The sequence below is a fragment of the Spinacia oleracea genome, chromosome 4 (assembly GCF_020520425.1).
Source record: "Spinacia oleracea cultivar Varoflay chromosome 4, BTI_SOV_V1, whole genome shotgun sequence".
Lineage (NCBI taxonomy): Eukaryota > Viridiplantae > Streptophyta > Magnoliopsida > Caryophyllales > Amaranthaceae > Spinacia > Spinacia oleracea.
Window position 1 is genome coordinate 165,211,066 of NC_079490.1, and position 27,895 is coordinate 165,238,960.

The window sequence follows — 27,895 nt, forward strand, 5'->3', positions numbered from 1 at the left end:
CGTACATCGAAAATTGCTGGTAAACTATTATCTCATGAATATGAGTAACTTGTCTATTCTTACATCCATATACAATGATAAATGCAAGTATTCAATATTTGATACTTCAACTAGCTACAAACATAAAGATTTACCTATAACAACCGGAAAAAGAAAAATAATTTAGTCCAATGAACCAATAAATAAATAAGTTACACCCATATATATATTTGGGGGAGGGGGGAAAGTGAAATATATATATGCTTACCTATGATAGAATACACGTTATTTCACAAACACATCCTTGAAAAAAAAATCCACATTCTGTGTTTCATTCACCAGTTGTAACCATCGCTTGCATGTTTACATAATGCGCAACACAAAACTTCAAACTAATAATAAATCTCTTTGTCGATGAATTAATAACAAACGTGATTGAGAAAATAAAGACCAAAATAAAAATTTGTAGACACCTAAATCACGCAATTGTTTCAAACTAGGTTAATTACAGTGTAATTAACACTGACGGAGGGTCATCAATTAGCACGATATGTATATGTGTATGTATCGTCTCTTTTAGACAAAATGGCTAGGCAATGGGCTAGTCCTTTTCGGTCCTGACATCTCTGCACTTGAACTAGAGGTATGTCCATACTCGTTAGTTGCACCATACTCACTACTTGGATAATCTGTGCTGTTAAGTGCTGTTCTTCTAAACTTCTTCATGTCATTGTTGTATGAAACGGTGTCGTAGTCCGAGCTACCACCACTTGAGCTAACTAGTCCGCCACCATTTCTAGTCTTTGGTCCTTCGTTCAAGGCATCCAATGATACGTCACCCTCTAATGCTCTCACAATCTGTACGTTATCCATGTACAATTTTCATATCTTATTATTAGTCGACTTAATTATGTATAGTAAAGTTATTAATAGACTATGGAAATAAATATGGTAAATATTTTTAGTCAAAGTTGTTGTAAATATGGTTAAATACGTAATAATAACTGAAAGGAAGGAATGGAAAAGGCACGGTAAAACATTATTTCATGGTATCAGAGCCTGGGTTTCTTCCACCTAGCAGCCACCTACTCATGCTTCTTCTTTTTCTTCCTTTCAGTTATTATCACGTATTTAACCATATTTACAACAACTTGGATTAAAAATATTTACCATAGTTATTTACATAGTGTATTAGTTATCAATGGTCAAAGTTATGCGTTAATAGTGTTCACCTGACTCATTTTAGCCCTCCTTTTAGCAGAATGTCTGATGGATGCACCAGCACACGCAATCAAACGCATCATCTCTTCCGAATCAAATTCGCCCTCTAAACGTGGATCCACAAATCCACTGAAATTTCCTTCATCCATTGCCCGTGCAATATGTGGTCTTGCCTATATATTTATGTGTTACACATTAGAATCAAAAATTAAAAAATTTGAATTTCCATATGCGTTCTTCATGCCATTATACTTGTTATGTTATGTTCTACATATATACTTCATCTGTTCTATAATCTTACTCATGTTTACTATTCATATGGTCAGAGTTTAAAAACTTTGACCGTAATTAATAGTATTAATAATAAAAAAAAAGATATTAACTCGTGGGATCTCATTGGATTCCTTGCGAATGAAAATTTTCTAATGCGAAACTAAAACTACTTATGATCAAAATAGTGCACTTGAGAAGCTGAGAGTGGAGACCACGCACACTAGAAAAGTGAAGAACACTATGAAACAGAGGGGAAAAGTAACTAACCCAATCTACCAAGCTATCCTCTTCTTCGGATGATGGGTCGATAGGGCGACGGCCCGTGACTAGTTCCAATAGCATGACACCAAATGAGAACACGTCAGATTTCTCACTCAATTTTCCACTTGATGCATATTCTGGTGCCAAGTACCTGAGTTTAAAGATATTTTGAAAAATAAACCCAACAATTCACATTATTAAATTTCGTTTTTTCCCCGAATAGAATGTTAGACGTGCAATTTATTAAATCAAATCAAGTTTCGTCAAAGTTGGTACTCCGTAAACATTATCAATTTTTTGAGTTGATGGCCTTGAGGCTTTAAACTAAATGTTGATGTTTGATGTGAGGATTCTTACCCAAATGTTCCCATGACACGTGTCGATACATGAGTGAACGTGTCGGACGAAAGCTTAGCTAAGCCAAAATCAGCCACCTTAATTGATGAAAATGGTAGTTCCCTCAATTAGTTACAAGCTCGAGTTACAATTAGAAAGCAATGTAATTAATTAATGTGCTTGAAAACGAATGTGCAAACCTTGGCCTCAAAGCTATTGTCAATCAAGATGTTTGCTGTTTTAATGTCCCTGTGTATAATCCTAGGATGACCTACATGTACACTTATAACGTTAACTACTTGTGAACATAAAGTATAAAACTAACGAAAATGATAAAGGTCGCAACATGTAACCTTTAAGACATGTCACAATGATGACATGGTATGCTTATGTGTCATGATTTAAATTGGAAACTAAAATATTTAACTTATATAACCTATTATACATGTTTCAAGAACAAGGAGAAAATCTTAATATTATAATTTGTTTCCTTCTTTATCTCGAATACCTTATTTACATATTTTCATAGTAAAAATATCGTATTGATAGTAAAAATAATCTGATGATGCATAGCCTACGTGGCGCCTATATATGTGTACCAATTGAATTCCGACACATAAGATTGCGACAACTAAATGTTGTCGCAACTTGCGACCTTTTTCATCACCCTAAAACTAAAACATAAAAGTAAGCAACATGTGAGTGATGGTACATACAATCTTCATGAAGGTAAGCAAGTCCCTTAGCGGATCCAAGTGCAATTTTCATTCTCGTATTGAAATCCATCACTGGTCGACCTTTCCCTGTAGAAAACACATATAGGAACAAATAAATTAAACATAGACCCTCTTCGACAAAAGTAGTTTGTAATAGTATTCTTCAGCTTGATCATGTTATTTCTTAAAATTCTTCGTAAGAGGTTTAAGAGTGCGTTCCTTTCACCTTAAAAAACGCAATTTTAAAAAAATATGTAAGTGTCGGGTCATGTCCTATCAGATCAATAAGTTCCAACCAGGTTCTATAAGTTTACTATTTCAAATTTACTCTCTTGCAATCGGATCTGATCAAGTACAATAAGTCTTTATTGGGTTTTATTAGGTCTTATCAAGTCAATCAGGTTTAATCAACTTCAATAAGTTTAGTTAAGATAAGTTTAGGTTTCTGTCAGATTTAATCCCTACGTAACATACTTTTTTGGATGAAATATTTGGAAATATGACATACTCCCTCCGTCCCAAAATTATAGTCCTGCTTTCTAAATTGGACGTCCCAAAGTTATAGTCCAGTTTCTAATTTTGACTATTAAAGTCCCCACTTTTCTCATGTACTATATTAGCTAAAAATGCATTGAAAAGTATATTCTCTTTTCCATGTACTTTATTTCCTTTTTTCATGCAACTCAATCATTCTTTGTACTTTATTTTACTTTTCCATGTACTATATTCCATTTTTTTCTTAAAACCCGTGTTTTTGTTCAAATAGGACTATAAATATGGGACGGAGCGAGTAATACATAGGGAGGAATGTAGGAAAAAATAGCGTACCATGAAGATGAAACTCAAGGGTGTTGTTAGGAACAAACTCATAAACAAGCATCCTTTGACCTCCAGCAATACAATAACCTACAAGGGACACAAGATGTCGATGGTGCACCCTACTAATAATCTCAACTTCAGCTTGAAACTCTCTTTCTCCTTGACCACTTCCCGACTTAAGGCTTTTCACGGCTATGTCCTTGCCATTAGGTAGCACCCCTTTGTGGACATAACCAAACCCTCCTTGACCCAACAATCTTTCTTTAGAGAAACCATTCGTTGCGGCCGCGAGCTCATCGTACGTGAAGGTGCTCTTACTAAACCCAAGGGCCACCGATGGGTGAGGTGGTGGTAAGGCAGGACCCGTCGGGCCTGATGAGTAGTTTGCGCTACTTACATCGGTGCTCATCATAGGCGGGGGTGGCATTGGTGATGGGGCCCATTGGGCCGAGGACATACCCGTTGGGCCGGTGTAGTTCATTTCTGAGTGCTGACCAGGGCTTTGGTGCCATGGGGGATGTTGGCTGCTGTATTGTTCTTGGCCGTTGTATTGTTGTTGTTGGCCTAATACATGAAGATTAGTATAGTGTAGTATTAGGCCAAAAAAAAAATACACATTTTATATTTCCTCCCTTCTCTTTTAGTTGTAATGTTTCTATATTTTTTGTCATTTCTTCTTAGTTGCTGCCTTTTTATTTTTAACAACTTTACCCACTTGATTTTACCAAAGTACCATCACCCATATTTTTCCCATGATTATATCTAAAAATGGGGGCATCAATGTAAATTATTAGTTATACTTGTATTAAAAAAAAAATCGAGGTGAATAGTAAAGGTTGCAACTAAAACAGAACCGAGAAAGTAGTCATATTTATTTTTGTATTTTTTTTAATCCGTGATGACAATCAAAACTAGCCTGGCTGACTCTGATTTAATTTTGTTTTTCCTGATTTTCATTATGATGTACTCCATCGTTTAAAACATGAAAAACTGTTTGACCCATTTAAGATATGTACACAAAGACTTAAAATGATTATTATTCTCCTATATGTTTGCGAAGATTACTCCATTGTAGCTACTATTCTTTTTTTAAAGGAAAAAAAGTAAAAATAATAGTACTCATTAGGACAATGGTTTGACATGGAATGTTTAAGTTTGGTGTTACACATATAACGATATAATGAGGACAACATATGATCAATATTAAAAATGTATACCTTGTTTAGTAGGGCCTCCATAATATTGCATGGTGTCATAACGCTTGTTTTTTCTTTTCCTAGTGCAAACCACCATTATGATTATCAATAGTAACAATAGCACCCCAATGCCAACCACAAGTCCAACTATAAGAGGAACATTATTATTAGAAGATGTCGGAGATGGTGAAGACGAAGAACCATCATCACTTAGTGATGGAGGAGTATGTGAGGATGATGAAGATCGCGACCCTTTCGATGAACCTGGAGGTGGCGGCGGCGGTGGTGGTGGAGGTGGTGATGGTGGAGAATTTGGGGACTTGTTTTTCGATGACGAAGGAGGTGGTGGCGAGTTGTTATTGTTGTTATTGTTATTGTTATTGTTGTTATTATTATTATTATTGTTGTTGTCACCATTTTTATCATTGTTGCCGTTACTGTTATCGCCATTGTTGTTGCTTGATGATTGAGGTGGTGGTGGTGGTGATGATGATTTATCAGATGATGAATCTGACGACGGCGGTGGAGGGGGTGAATTGTTGTTATTATTGTCAGATGACGACGAAGAATCCGAAGGAGGAGGAGGAGAAGGGGGTGAATTGTTGTTATTGTTGTTGTTAGATGATGAATCCGACGGCGGAGGAGGGGATGAATTGTTGTTACCGTTGTTGTCCGATGATGGTGAGTTTGAACTTGGGGGAGATTCAGATGGAGAATCACTATCTTTCTCATCAGATGAACCCATCTTTTTTACTATATCTTCTTAATTAATGAGTGAGATTCAATTATGGCTCTCCAACGTTGCCTCTCCTCCAAACGGTGACCCCTATATCCACACAACAAAGTTTTGTAAAAAAATAAAAATAAAAATAAAAACAAAAACTTTTACAATAAGTTGAAAATGTTAATAATAAATGAAAAAATTGTTAAATTTTAGTTTAATAAATTGAAATGGGAAGAAAATTGAAGGAATTAGAGCATAAGGTAGAAGAAGAATGTTACCTATGTGGAGAAGGGCATTTGATTCTCAAAAGAAGAGGTAGTACAAAGAAAGGTGATGGTAATAGAAGATCTAACAAGAAAATGGGCAACGTTGTTTCTTACTCCATCCATCCACCTCCTACATTATAGGAACCCATTGGTTGGCTTCCTTTCTCTATTTTTGCTAGTTACATTTGAGGTATTATTTATTGATGATGGTGTTGCTATTTAATAGGATTGATTACGCGCATAATCGCGATATATTGGGCTGTATTTTTTTAAATCATTGTAGAATATTTTTTTGTTACATTTTGATTCCCAATTTAAAAATCTGCTTTCTGTAAAAGAAATATAAAGTGCTTACACCAGTATTTTTTAAGGAAAATGATATACTTCGTATACATTTATGCGGAAACTAAAAATAAAACCTTTTATCATAATCAAATACTAATAATAATAAAACTACTTGACGTGTAATTTTTGACAGAGATTCTTATTAATATCAATTTAGGACATGTATTTAAAGAATATATATAACCTTTTTAATAGGTCTTTTTGTTACTTCATAGCTAATTTATCCACCCTCCTTAAAAAAAAGGTAATTATGCTTATTATGTCAATGTTAGTTCAATATGATATTAGTATAAATTATGAAAATTATGTTCGTGATTTAGGAATACAAACAACAAATTATAATAAATTCATGTAATAGTTCATGCATATCATGCCAATGCCCATTCAATATAATAGAGAAAAATACAATTATTTTTTGAAAAAATTGAAAGGATTGAGTCAATCTTTATCTCGTTTAGTATTAATAAGTCACCTTTTAATCATATCTGATTAAGTCAACCTTTTATACCCATCTACTCCTTATTTTTATATATCAAGTATAAGAAGTTGATTACCAATTGCCTGTTGGTTCAGTGGTTGAACTTGTTAGGGAGAACCGCGTGTTCAATCCTCCGCAACAACAATTGGGAGATGACTGTAACCTATCCACCCAAAACTCCCCCGTAAACCAGATTAACACTAAGGGTGAACCATTTGGTAACACCAAAAAAATATAAGAAGTTGATTTAATCAGATAAAATAAAAAATTTAACTTATTAATAAACTGGGTAAATATTAATTTATTTCCATCGATTTTTCCTCACTTTTTCGGAAAATTTGGCAAATACAACCTAATAAAGTTCCATATTTGCCAATTACAACATCAAACTTCTAAGTTTCTCAATTACAACCTTAAACTTATACATCCATTTTAAATTACAACCCAAAGTCATTTTCCGGCAAAAATCACCGAAAGATGTTGTCATAATGGTATTTAAAAAAATATATACGGAGTATATAATTTCTATAAAAAATATTAAATAGAAAAATAAGAATTAAAACAAAATAAATCGAAAAATAAGAATTATAAAAAATCGAAAGTTAATTTTTTTTTTTAAGATTATGTAATTTTTTTTTAATAACATTATGACATCATTTTCCAACGATTTTTGATGGAAAATGACATCGGGTTGTAATTTAAAATCGATATGTAACTTTAACTTTTAAGGTTGTAAATGACGAAATTAGAAATTTGAGATTATAATCGACAAATAGAGAACTTTATTGAGTCGTAGTTGCGAAATTTGCCTATTTTTTCCCACAGGTTTACATGGATGTTAAAAAGTACATTAGCAAAAGCTGCAAAACGAAATATGTTACTCCGTACCTAAAACAGTCACAGTCCTAGTAAACCACGGAACATGATTGCATCAGAAAGTCGAGAAAACACTTTATAAACGATGAGTATCACAATCGCTGATTCACTACAACCTTTCTTCTTTCAGGAAGGTCCTACTCTTTACAACTCATTGATTACCCACCTCCTTCTCTCTCTCTTCATCGCTGTTCTCGCTTCTTCTCTCTTTCTCTCTCCTCTAGATCGCCGATTTTCAGAAACTTCAAGATGCCGTCGCGAAGGAGAACACTCCTGAAGGTCATAATTCTCGGAGACAGCGGGTTTGTACTTGTTCTTCATCATCTATCGTTTTACTCGCAATCTCTGTAATTTTGAGTTCTTTAATTTTGTGTTGTTACTCAATTTAATTTGTTGCTGCTGTTCTTTCTGTAGCTTTGACTTTGATTTGATCTTCAATTGTTGTTTTCCTTTGATTTTATGTGTATTTGTTGCTAATTATTTGCAACTTCAATGTTTTGTTGCTGAATTTTGGTAGTAGATTACGGAGTAGTAATTTAGGTTTTTTGATGTAGTTGTATCATGCACCAGATTATTTCAGCTGTAGCATAATTGTTTAGATAAGTGCTGGAAAATTGCGCCTGAAACAACATTTGACAGTAGGATTACTACTCAGAGAAGTTGGAATCACGATTAATTAACTCAAAAAGAAGGCGAATTGATCGAATTTAGCTGCAAAACAGCAATTTAGTTAAGTGCATGTGCTGAACATATTTGATGATTTTTTTTGTTAAAGAGAGGGGAGTTCTTGCAGTTATTTCTTTAGCATTGACTTTGATTTGATCTTCAATTATTGTTTTTTTTGTATGTAATTGTCTTGAATTATTTGCAATTTTGGTGTGTTCTCACTGAATTTTGATAGTTAAGTAGCTGAGTTTTGCTCTTTTGATGTGCACCAGATTATTTTAGCTTTAGCATGTCAATCTGTGTGTGATAGATGTTGAAATTGCAGCTTAAACAACATTTAACAGTAGGATTGACCAATTAACACTTCAGCGGAGTTGAAATTACATTTAATTTAGACGAAAATTGCGGCAAATTGATTTAGTTACTATACAGCAATTTTGTGAGGTTTTTCTGTTGAACCGTTTTTATGATTTTTTTAAGTTAGGAGAATTATTGTTGATCTCGGTGGCAAAATCATTTTCCTTGAATAAATCATCAAAGATTATGAGAGTATTTACGAAGTTTATTTGATGCACTGCATAATTGGCTCTACGTGTTTCTGGAAAAAGAAATTGAATTATGTTGGTATGAGTAGATTAGATCATTTCTATCAAGAATCTCCTATTTCCGCCTCTTAATTTGTCCCCTACATGCGGATTCTCATTTTGTTGCTATATATTTGCAGAGTGGGGAAGACGTCTTTGATGAACCAGTATCCTTGTAAAGTGACCTGCTCATAGAATAAAGAAATAATGTTTTCTGCTATGCAATGAAAAGGAAGGTTTTATATTTACTTACGCATTTATGCTAGTTACATTATGTCTGCTAGAGTTGTTTGCCTTTAACTTACGTGATTAGATATGTGAATAAGAAGTTCAGCAATCAATACAAGGCCACAATTGGTGCTGATTTTTTGACTAAGGAAGTTCAGTTTGATGACCGGCTTTTCACTTTACAGGTCTGTACTCCAAATTTTGCTTCAATTGATTGGATGTAGTTTGCCATCTTGCTTACTTTTTATGATGGTTACAATAGAACTACGTCTTGTATTGTTCTAGTGATTTTTTCTTTCTGGATTCATATTACTCTTTTTCTTCTATGTGTTATGTGATCTTGTAAATTGTTCTGTACAGAGAACTTTACGTATCAGAAATGTCATTTAAAAGAGTAACTGAATGTCTGCCTCTTCTGTATGCGGTTTCTATAGTTCAGCGTATCCAATTGTTGGGGCTTTGGGGATTTCAAGTTTCTTTATCCATTCTTATGCCGGAAAATAAATTACTTTGCCATCTTTAAATGATGAATATTTGAATTGTATACCTGCTGTTCCATATTAGTCGTCAATTTTTCTGTTTTAGATATTCTCAAAAACTAAATCTAGTGGTCAAATTAATGCACAGGTGGAATATATTACAATAAATGAAGTCCCCTTAATTTATTTTCATTTCCCAAGTATGAGAACTTACAAGACAGAGTAAAATATATGGTTGCTCTAGTGCTGTGGCTTTGATTTCCATGACCGAGGAATGGGTTATTATTGAGATCTGTAGCGATTGATTTCCCTCAGAGTGGAAGTGGTGAGAGGAAAGTGGCCTAGATTGAAGTGTTGAAACAAATCAATGATTTAGAAGACTAGGCTGTGATTTTATGCTTTCTTTTACCTGTTTTTCTTTATATTTTCCTCAGCTTCACCTTTTGTAAATAGAGCCAACTAACTTTGAGTATTCTTTGACAAACAAAAAAGTTGTTTTGGGTATTCCTTCTACCTACGGGGAAAAAAGGAAAAAGCATTGTCATATAAGCAAAAAAAATTCACCTTATTACCAGAGGTTTTAGTGTCTATGTCTCTATGAAATGTTCTCAGAATAAGGTGTAATTTGGCTTCTTATTTAGAGATTAAGGGTCTATTTGTTTCAACTTATTGTAACTTGTTTTGACTTATTTCAACAAAAATAAGTTCGGATAAGTTCAATTCAGCAAAAATAAGTTTTTTCAGACCATTTACACTCACAAATAAGGTTTTTCAGCAAAAATTAATAAGTTCAGGTAAGTTAATTTCAATTGAACCTAACGCCTAAACATATTTAATCATTTAATTAATCATTTAATTGTACTAAGAGGAAATAGAGAGTAATGTTACATGTAAAGTGAGTAGAAATGAACTAAAATGCTGCCAGGTATAATCCTTTGTATTAACAGGTAATAATAGAGAGTGGTTTGACTTGCAAAGTGGGGTTTTAAGTTAAAATGAACCGAGTCAACCGGCATCCAAAGAATGTGGGTAGACTATTTAAATTCTTCACATTGTAGGTACAATAGTGTTTTTCCTTGGATAATAATAAGAACTCTCGATGTGGATGTGGTTGCTGGAAAATGTAATGTCAAGATGAATGCAGTATCGCCCTTCAGCAGTCAAGCCCGGGCAGATGAAGGCATTTTCTTTTGCTTGTCTTGTGCCTAGATTATTATCACAGTATCATGCAAATAGTTACTTTTAAGGGAAATTTGATTTCAATTGTTGCATGATTTTAATCAGAGGATGCAATATCAGTGACCTCTAATTTATCTTTGTTTATGTCTTCAACAGTTTGTATCCTCATTTTGATTTCAATCTGTGCTTGAGGAGTGTATCTCTGTTTACTAAGACCTTGGCGGATCTCTCATTCTCTCTTGTTTTCCAGATATGGGATACAGCTGGACAGGAAAGATTCCAGAGCCTAGGCGTTGCTTTCTATCGAGGTGCAGATTGTTGCGTTCTTGTATACGACGTCAACTCTATGAAGTCATTCGACAATTTAAATAACTGGAGAGAAGAGTTTCTCATACAGGTGTGCCCCCCTCGCCCTCCCCTGCTCCCTAAACAATAATTCTCTTATTCATTGATGCAATTTAGATTCACTTGTGCGGCTTACCTCTGTGGAATCTTGTTCACTTGTCTATGATGTATCACTTTGAAGCTTCTTTGAGCAAACTGCTGCTGTTTTTTTTTTTTTTTTGGTGGGGTCAGGGTTATGCAGAACATTTATACACGAAATATAATGCACGATGAATTGTTGATGGTCGTCTAAATTTAGTAGGCTCTCTCATTTAAGTTCAACTATTAAATCCACTTGCAAGTTGCAATTAAATGAGACATTGGCCTGTTAGTCAAGATTAAGGTACTCGGTGAAACAAGGTCTTAGTCTTAAAACCTTCTGGCTCCTCAAGCCTTCGAGTGTCGATCTTGTCATTTATGTGTTATTTGTACGCGTGATATAAAGATGTAGGAAAAGAATGTGTCCTCTCTTACAGCTGCTTTATTAACTTGTTTTTCCGATTTGTTTTGCTTGTGATAGAAAGAAGTCAAAGAACATACTTGTACAGTGGTCATCTGTCTGTTAGTCATGTACACTTGGAAGATACTGTTCCAAAGTTTATATTTCTTCTGCTATATGTTTCAGGCTAGTCCTTCTGATCCAGACAACTTCCCCTTTGTTGTCATCGGAAACAAAATTGATGTTGATGGTGGAAACAGTAGAGTGGTAAGTTCAGATCTATCAGTTTTTAGTCATTGGTATATGACGTGATCAATCATCTAACATACAGTGCTTATTTTCTATCTGTGTTTAGCGAATAACAACTATCAATTGAATGATTTCAGGTTCCTGAGAAAAAGGCTCGAGCCTGGTGTGCATCAAAGGGGAATATTCCTTACTTCGAGACCTCAGCAAAGGAGGGCTTAAATGTTGAAGAAGCTTTCCAGTGCATAGCAAAAAATGCTTTGAAGAGTGGTGAAGAAGAAGAGATGTAAGTAATCTGCATTTTTATGGCATGAAATTGGCATGACTAGTAGATAAAATTGGGTTGAATTTGGTTATGTCTTGAACAATTTTGAGCTTCATACATTCTGTTTTTGTTTGTGTAGTCTGAAGTGGTAATTAGAGAACTTAGATCCTCTTGTCAGAATAAATGCAAGAAATAAACAACTTACACAGTACATATTGGCTGTTCTATAGGTCGGCCATAACTGGGTCCGGGATATTCATTTTCATACTCACACATGTCGCACACAATAATAACCATTTGGTTTCTCAGTTTGCTGCATATATGAGGTTATGTCATCATTTGTATGCAATGTTTTGCAATATACAAACTTTTATGTAAAGTAGTCTTACACAAAACTACAAAAGACCGCATTTGATCATATTAGTTAAGCCCTGGAACCAATTAGTTAAGCAATGAAACTAATTAGTTAAGCAATTAAAACGGTCTTTTCGGTAAGACGGTCTAACACAAAAGTTGCCGTTTGGAATATGCATTGGCTACCGTGCCTATCGAGCTAGTACGGATTAGATTATTATTCTATATGGCGTGCTTAGTTGATTGTATGATGTTCAGCATGTCTATCATTTTACCCTAATGTTATTGTTTACTTTTTTTTTTTTTTTTTATGCTGACACTTTTCATTTATTGTTCTGTTTGTGCTGCCAATTGCTTCTGGAAGATATTTGCCGGATACGATCGATGTTGGCAATGGCAACCAGCAAAGGTCAACTGGATGCGAGTGTTAAAGACCTGTATGTCTGTATCCCCCCTACCCTGATTTCATTATTTTTATTTAGAAGCTGTTGAATAAGATTTTTTGGATTCAAATGTAGTGCTTATGGGTTCGCTTGGATTTTCTTAGTTCATACTGAATGAAACAGTTCTGTATATTACAATTGTTTATTGGAAAAATTGATATTATCGGTCCCAACTATGGCCGATTTACTTTAAAAGGTCCCAACTTTTGATTATGTCAGGGTGGTCCCAACTATAGAGAGTGTTTTCCAAAAATGGTCCCTTAGTTAAAATTAAGTGCTAAATAACTTAATTAACACTCATATCTCTCGTGCAATAATCATATTTTTTAATTAAATGAAGTAAATGGAACAGTATGATATGCTTAAATCAACTTAATTAATAGTTTAATAAACCAAAGGACCATTCTTGGAAAACACACCTTAAAGTTGAGACCACTCTAGAATAATCAAAAGTTGGGACCTTTAAAAGTTAAACGGCCATAGTTGGAACTGTCAATATCAATTTTTCCTTGTTTATTTGCTGGATATTAAAATTGTTTACTCCGTATTTGTTAGACGACTTAGACCTGTATGTCTGTATCCCCCTTACCTTAAATACGGAATGTTATTGTTTATTTGTTACAAACAGCTTGAGAACAACCTGCCAGTGCCACTAAATGTGAACAGCAAATTCTGTATTATTTTCTTTAGAGGTGTATTTCCTTGCATCACTTTGACTTTTATCGAAGTAATCAAACATACTCCGTAACTAGTAATCTACCGTACAATATTTAACCGACAGTACGTAGTGGTAAAGATGGCCGGGCCAAAGCCTAACCCGACACGAAAAAGCCCGGTCCGAGCACGAAAAAAGCACGGCTAGGGACAAGCACGAAGTCATAGGCCTTAATTTTTTGGAAAAGCACGACAAGGCACGGAACGACAAAGCGCTAAGTTTAGTAAATTAGCCTTAGGCACAACGGGTTGGCCTGGCCCGAAAGCTTGTGGGCTCCTGTTTTGAACTTTTCGACCCAGCCCGGTACGATGCAATGTGAACCTGGCCGAAAAGTTCAAAACAGGTCATCTTTACGTAGTGGTGATATTCCACTGTCTATAACCTGTCAAAGTCGAAATCAAAACCAGCAGTAATACATGATACATCAATCTTGGCTACAAATGTGCAAATATGTTAACATAGAAATAAAATTATTTGGTTTGGGATCCTGTCTCCAGCAGTTTTGGACATCTAATACTGGCCCTCCCAACTTAAAAAAGGAAAGGAAAGGAAAGAAGAACGATTTATTCGAAATAAAATCTAACTCATATACAAGTTCGAGTAACAAACCATAACTTATTTGACAAGAGAATTTTCTCGGTCAGTATTACAGTATCGTAGCAAAAAGGAAAAAAATATTTATTGCAGAAAATCGTTTGGACTCTTCCAAACTCTTATACCCCGTACAATGTACTCTCTTTTAACTCAAAATTGGTCCAGTTTATTAAAAAAAACAGGCAACGCACTCACGGGAATTGTATTGGCTCTGGCTGCAATGCCTTCTGTACAAGCCCTGTTTGTTCTTTGCCATGGACTGATATGAAACCAGTTGCAGTTGCAGCGGATGGAGGACGACCAACATATTTAATGTCATCAGCATTTCCTCTGTTGACAGATTTCATAGCAGTAGACAAACGGGGAGCAATGTAACTGTAAGCACCCATGTTCATCGGCTCTTCCTGACACCAAACAACCTCGGCATCTGTAGATGTAGCAAATATCGTATGTCAAATTTCCAGTACAGCAAAAATAAGGTAATCAAGATAATGCAGTATGAATTAGAAGGGACACAACTAGCACTACCCACTAGATAGATCCATGGCATAAAAGGTCAAACATTCGATCGGTTATTATAGATTTACAGACAAGTTTTGATGAAAACTTTGATGAGAGCATGGATGTTTCTGAATTCCATGAAGAAACCTCCGAACACGATAAAATGGATTTTAAACAAAAACCACTTAAAAAACTTACTTGGATATCGCTTCAACTCTCGTTGGATAAGGTCATATGGGAAAGGGCAAAGCTGCTCTACTCTACAGATGGCAACATCACTGCCATTTTCCTTTTTCCTCTGTTCATCCAGCTCGTAGTAAACCTACACATTTTCAGAGTGAGAAACACCACTTTGCCAAAGAAGCATACACAACCGAACTACAGAACACATGCCATAGTAACAAAAGTCAACAGAACATTTTCTAAATTTGGCCAAATATTAACGTATAACATGTAAATGATGGGAGCTTCTAAATCTTATATTTTGAACAAATTCCGCTGCTGTATATTTTGTTGCTCGACATACGTGCTTGGTAAAAGAGTGCACTAATGACGCAGATAAAATAAACGATGCTATAAAGTAAACCAAACGGTAACACTTACTTTTCCAGAGCACAAAACCAAACGCCTAATGCCCTCCTCGCGATCTGAGTGCATATTCTGATCCTTTATGAGACGCTTGAATCTTGTTCCTTGTTTATCGAAACCAGCATGGCCCTTAACATCGTCGAATTCAGAAAGGTTTGATTTGCATTCTTTGTGTCGAAGCAAGTTCTTGGGTGCCATGACGATCAGAGGCTTACGGAATTCCCTGTGAATCTAATGTATCAAGACAGACAAAGTGTGAGTACATGTAAAAGATCTGACAATGTTTCAAACAAAAAAGGCTGCTACTTGCACTCACCTGTCGACGCAAAACGTGGAAATAATTAGCAGGCGTTGTTACATTGACAACCTGCCAGTTGCATTCTTGGATTTGCTTACGTAGTGTGGGTTCCATCTCAGGTATGGCGTAGGGGTTGTCATCACTCATCTGTAAAAAAAATCAAAAAAAAAATCAAAGCAGACTTAGTTGAGTAAATCTGACTAGTTACCAGAAATTCAAATCACAGACTATAATCTTTCAAGGCTATCAAGTGCCATTACATGCAACAGAGAACAATTTCAATTTAATTAAGAAGCTTGATTCACATAAAGACATTTGAAAATTTCTTAATAAATCAACACGAGCAACTTAGGTTACGTTCAGTTGGATAACCCATAAGTCCACTACTACTCCATAAATACTTTAAGCCACTTACAATAAGGGGAAGGGGAAGAAGAGGAGAGGAAGTGAGGGATTTATTCTCCCCTGTTTGGATATGATTCGGATAGGGAAGGGAATTGGAGGGATCCACTTTCCTTTCAATAAAATAAATATTTCATGTTGTGAAGATTTGGAAAGAAAGTAAAAGCCCATTTCTTCCCTCCCTTCCTTCCACACTGGCTATCCAAAAATAGTATTAGGCTTAACTCAGGCACAACTGAACCACGTGAATAAACACAATAAACAAAAGAGGGGTTATGGGAGATTGGGTATAGAAGTGAACTGCACAGCATTTAACATGCGTCTCCCCTTGTAAATCTGCAATGTTCACACTTCTTCATGACGAGGGGTAAGGAGGGAAGGAAAGAGGAGCAAGGATTTCAACTTCAAGCAAAGCCTGTATTTTCACTCTCTATCCACCAGTGCTCCAGTCAACTAGAAAACTTATCTACACAAAATTTTACTCCACACCTATCAGTCCCTCATTCCCAAAGATGGATACCCTCACGGCCCGTTTGGTATCCGACCATAAATGGTGTCAATGGGAATGAATTTGTATGTAAATTAGTACGGAAAATCAACATCCATTCCCATGGTAATGCTAATTCACTCAAAATTATCCTTTTTCTTTATAAATTTTCATTACCATCCATTACCATTTGGGGAGTGGTATTAGATGGGAATGCAAATCTATGAAGAAAAACACCAAGCTTGAGACAAAATTTCATTACCATGGGCTTCATGATGTTAATTTCTTGCCAAATAACACTAGGATTTATTCCCATTCCCGCTGTTTATTACCGGCTATCAAACGGGCCGTCATTCCCAAAGATTTTTTAAAACATTTCTACATCTCCATGATTAACCACTTAGGTTACCTAGAATCTCAAGTATCTAAGTAAGTACTGTCGGACAGCATGGGTATCAAACCTATACCCAATACTTTCAAACTGGACAAATCTTTATTTTGAACCTCAAATTAATGGAGGGAAAGCAGATCTTGGAGATATGCAAACAAATGGGCTTGAAATAAATATAAAAACAAAAACCAGCAAAGAGCAAACAAGTCGACCTAAACATTTGTACTTACAATCAGATTATAATCTCTTAAATCTTAAAAAAAAATCAAAAAATATGTCCTCTGATTACTACTCTCACACACCACATCCGAAATTTCAACCTATGATTTGTCACAAACTTGGATAACAACCCTAAATATAAGCCGCCTTAAGATAACAACCCTAATTCCCAAAAAAAATTCTTTTTGAACAAATAAGAAAACTTTTTGCCGTCCCGTGCATTAAAAATGCATCAAATTTATGTATGTAAGATGTGTAAGCTCATCAGGTCCATATACATCTCATTCAAATAAAAGAAACCTCAATGAAGCCTTCCAGTATAGAAAGATACCTGTAGGAAACGTTCCAAACGTGCACTCGAATGTTCAGGTCCCTGACCATCATATCCATGAGGAAGTAGCACAACAAGACCAGTTTGACGTAACCACTTGGATTCCCCACTGCTCAAGAACTGATCAAAAATTACTTGTGCTCCATTAGAAAAGTCGCCAAACTGAGCTTCCCAGATGACCAAAGAATTTGGGTTTTCCATGGAATAACCCATTTCAAATCCAAGCACACCAAACTCTGAAAGAGAACTGCAAGAACACAAAATGAAGGATTAGAACAAGAACTCACCATTCTTATCGAAATTTTGCCAACAGAGGTGAACACGCTAGAAAAATATTAGCATTAAGTATTGGGGTATCACCACAGTTCAATAACAAGCGAGTCACTGATAACGAAAACGGAAAACAAGTCTTATAAAGAGCTCACCTGTTACTAACAGTAAACATCTCGTCATTTTGGTTTATCATGACGTGGCCCAAGGGGCAGTATTTTTCTCCAGATTCCTGATCATGGAGTACAGAATGCCTGTGGCTGAATGTACCCCTCTCAACATCCTGACCGCTCAACCGGACATGATTGCCTTCAACTAGCAAAGTCGCAAAGGCAAGTGCTTCACCAACCGCCCAATCGATACCCTCCCCTGATTCAATCATCTGAGCACGTTGCTCATAAATCCTTTTCACAGCTTTGTGTGGCTTGAAAGTTTCAGGAAGGGTGGTGATTGCCTTGCCAACATTCTTCAAGATCTCTGGTTTAACCCTGAATAAGATCCATGGCATACGCCGATGATTCAAACCAAAAATTCACAAATAGGATGCCAATATTGTTAAAAAGGTTCACGAAAGAAAATTACCCAGTGTTACGGATTCTAGAAAGCTGCTCAGGAGACTTGAAACCCAGCCAATAGGCAGAAAGCCAGTCCCTCCTTTGCGGCACATATTCCTTGCTGGCATCAAACTCCTCGTTGAGGATTGTCATAACCTTCTTTTGGATCTGATCAACTTCTTCCTTTGACATTTCGCTAGATTCAAGAACTTTCTTCTTGTAGATATCAAGAGAAGAAGGGTGATTTCTGATTATCTGTTAAAATACAAACAACAGGTGAGAAAACAGTATTTTCTCCCCTCCTTCCACTTATCCTATCCCATGGATGTTAATTAAGCCTGTTTATATCTGCTTCAAGTACATCAGTCAATATACACTAAAAATCAAGAGGCTGACAAGTTAAGAGATCTTCAGCAAGCAAAATGATCCCCAACCAAGAAACATAAATGCAACCCTACGGGGAGAAAATTTTAACTAACTTACCTTGTACATCTTTGGTTGGGTGAAAGACGGCTCATCAATCTCATTATGACCAAATCTACGGTAGCAAACAATGTCTACCACAACATCTGAATGGAAGGTTTGACGCCACTCCGCTGCAAGCTCACAAACATGGACCACCGCCTCCAAATCATCCCCATTTACATGAAAAATGGGAGCATCCAGAGCTTTTGCAACATCAGTGCAGTACTGTGAAGATCTTCCTGCAGTTGGATCAGTTGTAAAGGCAACTTGATTGTTCACCACAATGTGGATAGTACCGCCAGTAGTGTAATTTGGAAGAGCACTAAGATGGAGTGTCTCATACACCACACCTTGTCCAGCAAAACTACCATCACCATGGATTAAAATAGCCATATTTTTTGTCCTGTCGACATCATTAGAGTGATATTGTTTGGCTCTTGTTTTCCCAACCACAACTGGATCCACAGCTTCTAAGTGACTTGGATTCGCAACCAACGAGAGATGGATCCGCTTACCACCCCTAGTAGGCCTATCATAAGAAGTTCCTAGATGGTACTTGACATCTCCAGTTCCTGTGTAAAGTCCAACCTCATCTATAGGTTTGATGCCGCCACTAAACTCACTAAATATCTGTCGAAGTGGTTTTCTCACAACATTACCAAGCACATTTAACCTACCCCTGTGAGACATTCCAATGACAATATTCTCAACCCCAAGATCTGCTGATCTATCAAACATCTCCTTCATACCAGGAATGAGAGTTTCACAACCTTCAAGACCAAACCTTTTAGCTGTAGTCCACTTAGTTGCTAAGAAACTCTCAAACTGAGTACTCCATATAAGCCTGTCCAACATCACGTGTCTCCGTTCCTTGTTATATTCCATTGGAGTCGGGGTCTCAATTCTATCTCTCAGCCAGTTACACTTCTCACGGTCAGCTATATGCATATATTCAAAACCAATGCTACCACAATATGCCTGCTCAAGACGGTTAAGGATATTTCTAAGGGTCTGAATAGGACGATTCTCTGACAAAAACCCAGCCATCCTCCATACTCCGAGGAAGAATTCACGATCTAAGTCAGCTTCGGTGAACCCATAATTATCCAGGTCCAAATCACCAGGAACCGGCCTTTGCTCCAGACTCAATGGATCCAACTTGGCCTTAAAGTGACCATTAACTTGATACGCCCTCACAAGCAGTAGCAAACGCATACTCTCTTGAATAGTCTGTCCTGAGATCCCTGGTGAAGTAGCCGCTTGGCCAACAAAGTTCCTGAAGAAATTGTCCCATGATTCATCAACACTATCAGGGTCAGCTTCCCAAGCTCTTTGTAGCTCCTCAAGGTAAACACTACTGGTCCCATCAAGAAAACTATCAGTAAGCCGCGAAAGGGGTACAGGTCGTGGAACAGGAGCTGCTTTCGGTTTCAAAACTGTGCTATGGAAAAAACGACTCTGCGAATTAACAAAACGGCTCTGTGAATCAATTACTCGCGTTCTAGTCACATAAGAACGCCCCTGAGATACAGTCCTCCTAACAGCAAGCTTGGCCACATTAGATCCAGCTCTAAACCAAGTCATAACTTTTGATCACAAACTCACCAGCTTATCAAGCTTCAATCCTAACATCCAATTAAAGAACTACTGTTACACAATGCGAGAATTTAAAACAAATTAATTAACATTTCCAAAATCCAACACAAAACACTACCAATAACAAGGAAGCTATGTATTAGATACAACTAATAAAATACATGAAATTCAACTACATATTTCGTATTAAGCAAGTATTATTAACACAGAATTCATATCTTCTATTGGAGAAATTCAGTTTTTTAGGTTATAGCGAAAATGAATTAAGCTTAACGCCAACAAATTACAAGTCAAAACTTCAATTAATAGCTAATTATATCCAAAAACAGAAAATTAGGGCAGCTAAGGTCGTGTAAATTTTCAATTTCGTCAATCCCAAGCAACAAAAAAATTCTTCAAACAAAAAAATTCTTCAAACAAAAAAATTGACGCTGATTAGAGAAAGACACAAAACAATCAAAGTTGAAGAATACATACATAGATTTGCAGATGACGAACAGCTGATTTCGAACAAAACTAAATTCAAAGGAAAACTATATATTTACAACCACAGCCCCAAAAAAGCGAAAAAAAGTACCTAAGAAAGGTCGAAGACCGCGTGAAATGAGGAGAGAGAGAGATAGGGTCCTATTACTGCTATTCAGAGAAGAAGGTTCTTTTTTCTTTTGCTAAAGTGAGTTGATTTTTTTGTCCAAATTCCAAAAGGTGAACCGCTAAATGTTTCCGAAATTGACCTTTCAACAAAAAATCAAATTCCGTCACCGGAAACGACGGTGTCGGCGTTGTCGGGATACGATTTACGGAGTACGAAAAAGGATGTACCTAATTCCGGCGTCGATTTGGTTAGCAGCGGGTTGCTCCGATGATCGGCAGCCAGGTAGAGCGGTGGCAGTGTTACGGTGTCTGAGGTGGTGGCGTGAAATCGGGGGAAGGATAGTATGATTCAATTTGGTGCTATTGAATTGGAGAAACAACCATGGTGGAGAGAGAAAATGTGCGGGGTGAGCATTTCCGGTAATGGGGGATGCGGCTTGCAGAGGTGGGAAATGAAGCTGTAGGAGAGAGAATTGTCTTGTTGAGTGGAGGACCCGAGGGTATTTTTGGAAACTTAGGGCGACTCAAAGTAATTCTAGGGCGGTTACTTCCAGGAAAGAAAGAAGGTAATTATAGGGCGGTAATAAAATTTCCGCAGCCTGGGCCATGCCAAGAGAGGTATGGGCGCACGGCTGCACGGCGGTGGGTCGAGGACTCAGGGGTGGTGCATGGACGTTACGAGGACGACAAGTCAATTCATAGTCGACAATTAATTCAAAATATTATGGTGTATATCATCATGAAAAAAATATATAGGTTAGAATATGAATGATTCTTTATGAAACATCGATCCAAGTTCTTTTCTTGGCTTGTTTTAGGTCTGACATTTGATTATGCATGACTCATGCTGGATCTCTATCGCCAATTGATCAAACAATTCCTAAATAGCTTAATCAAATATTAAATAATTCATTGGTTTCAGGAATAACATCGACTTGTGGTTGGAGAAAAGAGTATTTTCTGCGCATTGATGCTTAGTCTTGTAATCACTAAAATCTATTCATTTATTGCCCTTTCACTGCTAACACATCAATATGGATGAAATATCTCTTGATTCGAGATGGTCATATTATCTTAATCTCTTATAATTGATTACTCCGTTATATGACACAATTTTACTCGAATACCAATAAGCTACATCTAGACTTAGATAATTTACTTGAACACATAAACTTGTTTAAATTTCAAAAAAGGTCAATCTTTTTAGAATTGAACTATTAGTAACATCATAAATTATGACAAAGATTCATTCGATAATTGTTAAGCTTGATTTGAGCTAGTTTCCATCTTAAATGCAATAAAACCTCAACTCATTTGCTATCTTGTAAATATCAAGTTATCAACCTGCGTGTGCTACTATTTTTGGCCGACAAATCAAATTTTGGCTAATTGAAGTCTTGACTTGAAGTCTTTTCCCCAAAATCTCTTGAAATTTTGCAAACAAGAAATCCTCAATCCATAAAATTAGATTTGAAACAAAATTTCCTCCCTAAAATACCCTCTTATTTAGTGAAAGGACAACACAAAAAAAGCTTTATTGGGAGTAAGAGATGTGCAATGACCAAATGCCTTCTGCCCCTTGCATCAATTGAGGGAAGATAAGTAGATAACCCGTCTATAATACTGAGATAAAATCCTAAAAGTCCACCCTTTAAAATATACTACACAACTAAAATAAGATTTTAATAATATAAAAAAAAAGGGTCAACTACATCAAGAATCGGACGCCTTTGATGAACCTCCATAAAATGTCAATGGCAGACACTAGGATTGCACCTACAAGATATAGCAGCAGCAGCCTGCAGTGGCGGCATGCCGTGTCGGAGTCTGTGCATGAAGTTTACTCCCTATCAGATGGTCACCATGTAATTTACTGATGTATGGAAAAGATCCAAAAATGGTCGAACAAGAAACTTGGTACTCCTAATTACTCAAATATTAGGATATGAGATTTTCTGCCAAATAATAGAAAATTTAGTTACAGATCAAAGTTTAAGGCATACCATTGCCAACAAACATTTGGAAGAAAGTAACTAAAACGCAAAGCAAAAAGCTGTTATGTGTCGATCTCACATTCACATTATACTGCAATTTTGTTGAGCCTCTAGCATTTCCGGTGATCTGCACACATGCAGAAACAGTCAGTCTTATTTAGTCAAAATCATACTTATGTATACTTTCTGACATTTTCATTCTATCTCATTCTATGATAGGCCAATCTCATAACCCAAAATGGGAATATTGGGGTTCTGGAATTCATACTGTTATAACGGATGCAAAGAAAGATTAAATAACGTAAATAAAGGAACGAGAGATTTAACGTGGTTCACTAACAATGTGTTAGCTACGTCCACAGGCAGAGGGGAGGAAAGTTTTATTGATCTTGAGGAGTACAAATTACAGAATACGACTAGGTTATGACCTAAAGAGTTTATATAGTACTCTCTAGACAGATGCGGAAAAGCCCAGAAAATCGGCCCAAAACAGATACCGTAAAGTAAGGGAGATTCCCGTGCTGGGGCGATGCAGTAAGGGGCTTGACCGATTCAAGGCATTATCTAACACATACTAGCATAACCCCTACAAGGCTACAACATGCTTATCATATAAATGTAATGACTATACGTCTATACTACACCTTGAACTTGTGTTGAATGAGATTACAACATTTTTTTGCCAAATAATAGGTCTACTTCTAATGCTAACTTTCAATCCAAAGGCACGACCTTCTAGCAAAAAATTGAAAGGAAGCAACTGAATGAAACCAAGTATTATGTATGACAACAGAGTAATGTTAAGGGCATTGTCGAATGGGGTATGGTTTGAGGAGTGTTTTAGGAGCCGAAATAAAGAGAATGGAGATGGTGGAATATGGGTTGAGGTAGTTATTGTGCAAGGAGAAGAGAGCAACGGAGGGATTACCACTCATTTTGCGGGCGATAGTTCACCCATCTCTCCCTTGCTTCACCCCATCTACCACCTTCTTCGTTTTCTTTATTTTTGCCTCCTATTACCGCCTAATATTACCCCCAATCCAAGTATGTCACCAAAGGAAAAGGCTTCTATAAACTCCATCAATTTTGCATTTGTTTAGCAAGTAAAGTAATTGAAGTCTAGTTCAACAGCCAGCTACACTAAAACACTCATAAAACAGGGAACAAAAGAGGCAATAAAGTGCACTTACATTTGGCCGAGGGTTGCTAAATCAAAGTCGGGAGCAATCTCATGCACAATATCATTTGGTGGGTGGCCACATTCTTGCATTTTCTGCATGAGCTCTACAATTTTGGAGAAGTTACCAGGGTCCCTATCATAAACTCCATTCAGCTCTTGTATAAGCTCGTACTGGTGAGAGTAACGTGTATAATCTTCATCACTCAAACTAGATTTATGCTCCTCCAACCATTTTGGATATCTTTCTCCAATTTCTTTCATGGGCTCGTAGAGGATATCCTTGGACAAGAGCTGTTGCATCATTGTCTCTACAATGGACTCCATATCCTGGAAAGCAAATTATCACAAAAAGGAGTACATAAAATGATAGTCAAAAGATATTATCATTTTGATAAAAAGCACTTTTCAAAAGCAAATGCATGGAACAATCATGGGGCTATCATGGGACTATGGGACTACGCAGGATACGACAACATATTCTAAATGTCTAATTAACCATTCCTTTTCGTAACAGGTATGTGGAGAAAGCTATACTACAGATTTCTTTTTAAGCTGTAACGGAAGGGAAACTATAAGCAAATATAATATGAGAAGGGTATCATAAATTCATATTACACTGATGTAGAAAGAATAGAGAAAAGAACATAGATGGAAGCAGCCAAAGTCAATATTCTGCTAATTTACTCTAGGTTGTTACTAATACCATTAATCGAGAATAAGAAAAGTCAACATGATAACAAGAAAATCACCCATAAAAGAAATCATATCAAAATTTGGAGTGCATATAGACCTCAAACCTGTCTAACAAGAGTGAATCATAAGCAACATGTCATGGTCACCTCCATAGCATGAACCCACAGCCACAGACTCACAATTGAAAAATATCCTATGGTTCACAGTTATGAGGGTCTCTATTCTTTAACCTCTACTTTTCTGATGGGAAGAAGGAAGTTGGGATATTAGTGACTTCCCATTTGGCTGTTCCCACGCAGAAGTTTGAAATCCACTTTCAATAACATCAACATGATTCATAAGCTGTCCACAATTGAGAAAGGTGATTCTCACTGTCTTAAGCCTTTCTAAGGATGTAATTCTCTCGCCTTCCCATGCGAACATTGAGTCCAGGAAGGGTCAATGAAAAAAGCAAAAGCAATCTAGTGTAACCCTGTGAGGAGTAACGAGGTGTTTTTCTAATGCACTAAGTCAAGGGCATATAATACTTGAAGTCTTTAACTAAACTGAAACTTAGAGGCTCATTGCCCATGCTCAAACAATGAAGCAATGGAAATGGCACTAGATTATAGCTCACGTGACGTATACTGAGGGACAATTCTTAACTCAATGCGGCAATTCCAGATAGGTGCTTCTCAAATCCACCACCAGCATAAGTAATCTTGTGGGAAATACTCCATAGACATTTGCTAGCAATTTATTTGCATGGTAAAATAAACTGATACTATCTACGTCCAACAAAAAACTTCCACTTATCCCTAAATGTTTGTCCCACAAATTAATTTTTCATTTCCCCCTTAGTCCGAGTAACAATACTTTCTTTTCCTTCCCTTTTTAACTTCTTTCTCTCTCTTCCCTTAAAGCAACAAAGCTCCACTCTTTTAAAACTTTGTGTCCAAGAGAAATAAGAAGCTTTTTGTGTCACGAAGGGAGTAATATTCAGAGCTCAGTAAATAATCAGAAAGGTTCCTCAATATACATCCAACGTAACAAGCTGGCTATAGTTTTTTGGGCAATCTAAGTGGGCAATGTAAATATAGAATACTAGAATCAAAGAAAGGCTATAGTTTTTTGGGCAATCTAAGTGGGCAATGTAAATATAGAATACTAGAATCAAAGAAAGGCTATAGTTTTTTGGCTATGTAAATAGAAGTCGACAAGCAAGGCTGGCTAAGTTCGAACTCTAGAAGCTAGAAGCAAAGCTGCAAACAAGAAACCAACCTATTTCACCTCATGGTAGCTTCCAGTTCTAAGAAAAAAAGGGCCTCTACCGACACTACGTGAAGGTTGCATACTTGCATCATGGAAATACAACTCCCATGATAAAGCACTTGCAAACTCCACTAGCCTTCTGATTGAAATATACTCCAGTAAGGAAACATCATCAGCCATTTCCATTAGCTAGAATTATAACTAGGGTCTATGTATTACCAACTCAATAAGTAGTAACCCTAAGAAGCTCAAGTGAGTAATCTTGATATTACTCAAGATCTCCCTACACATAACACCAAGCAGCTCAAGTGAGTAATCTTGATATTACTCAAGATCTCCCTACACATAACACTAAGCAGCTCAAGTGAGTAATCGTGACATTACTCAAGATCGCCCTACACATAACACTAAGCAGCTCAAGTGAGTAATCCTAGACAACAGTCACGACTATAAAGAGTGCGGCGGTATATAAAATACTGCTGAATAGGCAAGAGGTCAGGTACTCTCATTCCCGATCGGAAATGGGGATCTCAAATTTCGGGTGTGCCAAAAAGTCTGTCGGTACAAACGATCTAGGCCTGTATTCGGAGTTTCCCTACATTACTCAAGATCTCCCTACACAATGCAAGCATAAAACACACATTTTAAAACTTTTCTTAATTTTCTTCTCCTTCCTCTTGAGCCACATATATGTCTTAAGAAATCATATTTCATAATACCATATCTTTTCCTCAGAAAACAATGAGTGGCTTAATGTAATCCCTCTCAAATCCTTGGGCACACCTAAGCTCCCATTATCTTCACCCTAACTAAGATAAATTAGGCAAGATAATCTGCAAATATTTGCTCCAAGCTACAATCTACCATATGAACAGCGAAAAATCAGCTATGTCGGTTTTGAGCATCCAAAATTTATATCAAGCACTAACCAGCAACAAAAATCATTGCCATTCACTGCAACAACATTATGATAATTACACACCCTTCAATCCCACATACCAAACACCCCAAAACAAAAGGCAGAAACACCCAATTCAATATAAACACAAACAAAAATAAAAACCTCATAATTTCTTTGTTCAAGCAAAATCCCACAAGAAAGAAAAGAAACTTAAGAAAAATACCTGAGAACCAGCAAGCTCCTCAAACTGTTTAACCCAATCCTCCATCATTGCGTCCTTACCCAAATCCTCCCCTGCTTTCGGAGCCCCGGAAATCGACTCCATATTCTTAACTGCCTCCCTTGTTTGCTGCCTGAGCTTATCTAGAGTCTCAGAGACATGCGAATCTGTAGGATTAGGAACCTTTTGTTTACCCTTTTTTTTGGACTTCAAATCAGGCAACCCTAACCCTAACCCTTGAACATTTGCGGGTAAACATGGTTTCTCTTCTTTTTCCTTTTTCTCTTCGTTTCTGTCGAAAACCCACCCCAAAATTCAACTCAAAACACCAAAAATTGCGATTGATTTATGTAAAATTGAAAAGGGTAAAATTAGGGGAAATACCTTTGAGATGAACTGACATTCAGGGTCTGAAAATCATCCAAAGCACCTGAAAAAAATCAGATTGAATTCAGTTAAATGGAAATTGGGTTCAATTGAATAAGATTTAAAGAGAGAGAACCCGAGTTCACTGACTGTCTAAGAGCTGGTCCAAATCATCAGCGTTTGAGGCCATCAAACTGCCCTAGAAATTCTCTATTGCAGCAGAATTCCGGAGGGCTAAATTCTGGAAAATTTTCCGGGGAGGTAGGAATCGTGAAGACTGGAGAGAAGAATTTGGATGACTGAACGATGATATGGTTGAAACTTGAAATGTGTTGTGGGGTCAAGAACAAAAGATCTCTACAGTAGACATTGGACAAACATAAGTACATAACTTACGCAAGTCATCCAAATACAATTACTTTTAAGTAAAATCGACAAAAAATTACTTTCTTTTTACCTCACCTTGTAAACTAATACCTTATGTTTTCAGTTTTGCCAAATACTTCGAAGTACCTTGGAATTAAAAAA

The 27,895-nt window shown here is 36.5% G+C and overlaps 4 protein-coding genes across 8 annotated transcripts; 1 reads left to right on the forward strand and 3 right to left on the reverse strand.

The window, feature by feature from the left end:
* Window positions 1-283: 283 nt before the first annotated feature.
* LOC110805501 (putative proline-rich receptor-like protein kinase PERK6) lies at window positions 284-5,961 on the reverse strand. 2 transcript variants are annotated; one of them, XM_056842109.1, is made up of 9 exons: window positions 5,804-5,961; window positions 4,823-5,627; window positions 3,615-4,169; window positions 2,787-2,873; window positions 2,271-2,341; window positions 2,092-2,168; window positions 1,741-1,885; window positions 1,212-1,373; window positions 284-837 (listed from the first exon to the last, which is right to left on the reverse strand). In XM_056842109.1, exons 2-9 carry the CDS (start codon window positions 5,544-5,546, stop codon window positions 556-558), a joined length of 2,103 nt encoding a protein of 700 aa, XP_056698087.1. In that variant the 5' UTR covers window positions 5,547-5,627; window positions 5,804-5,961; the 3' UTR covers window positions 284-555. The 2 variants fall into 2 exon arrangements, with proteins under 2 accessions (XP_056698087.1, XP_056698088.1); XM_056842110.1 differs by lacking the exon at window positions 5,804-5,961 and having other exon boundaries at window positions 4,823-5,759.
* Window positions 5,962-7,590: 1,629 nt separating this feature from the next.
* LOC110805514 (ras-related protein Rab7) lies at window positions 7,591-12,887 on the forward strand. The gene is made up of 7 exons (XM_022011132.2): window positions 7,591-7,792; window positions 8,881-8,907; window positions 9,054-9,153; window positions 10,877-11,023; window positions 11,636-11,716; window positions 11,836-11,981; window positions 12,679-12,887. The coding sequence occupies exons 1-7, from the start codon at window positions 7,740-7,742 to the stop codon at window positions 12,743-12,745; spliced, it is 621 nt and encodes a 206-aa protein (XP_021866824.1). The 5' UTR covers window positions 7,591-7,739; the 3' UTR covers window positions 12,746-12,887.
* Window positions 12,888-14,016: 1,129 nt separating this feature from the next.
* On the reverse strand, window positions 14,017-21,273 carry LOC110805510 (uncharacterized). 4 transcript variants are annotated; one of them, XM_022011125.2, is made up of 9 exons: window positions 20,991-21,273; window positions 18,591-20,197; window positions 18,136-18,362; window positions 17,709-18,041; window positions 17,284-17,530; window positions 15,472-15,600; window positions 15,171-15,386; window positions 14,766-14,889; window positions 14,017-14,493 (listed from the first exon to the last, which is right to left on the reverse strand). In XM_022011125.2, the coding sequence occupies exons 2-9, from the start codon at window positions 20,154-20,156 to the stop codon at window positions 14,258-14,260; spliced, it is 3,078 nt and encodes a 1,025-aa protein (XP_021866817.1). In that variant the 5' UTR covers window positions 20,157-20,197; window positions 20,991-21,273; the 3' UTR covers window positions 14,017-14,257. The 4 variants fall into 4 exon arrangements, with proteins under 4 accessions (XP_021866817.1, XP_021866821.1, XP_021866819.1 ...); XM_022011129.2 differs by having other exon boundaries at window positions 18,591-20,219; window positions 20,991-21,262; XM_022011127.2 differs by having other exon boundaries at window positions 20,746-21,262.
* Window positions 21,274-22,660: 1,387 nt separating this feature from the next.
* Window positions 22,661-27,706, reverse strand: LOC110805515 (peroxisome biogenesis protein 19-1). Its single transcript, XM_022011133.2, has 5 exons — window positions 27,518-27,706; window positions 27,386-27,431; window positions 27,005-27,293; window positions 23,947-24,263; window positions 22,661-22,883 (listed from the first exon to the last, which is right to left on the reverse strand). The coding sequence occupies exons 1-5, from the start codon at window positions 27,555-27,557 to the stop codon at window positions 22,838-22,840; spliced, it is 738 nt and encodes a 245-aa protein (XP_021866825.1). The 5' UTR covers window positions 27,558-27,706; the 3' UTR covers window positions 22,661-22,837.
* Window positions 27,707-27,895: the final 189 nt, after the last annotated feature.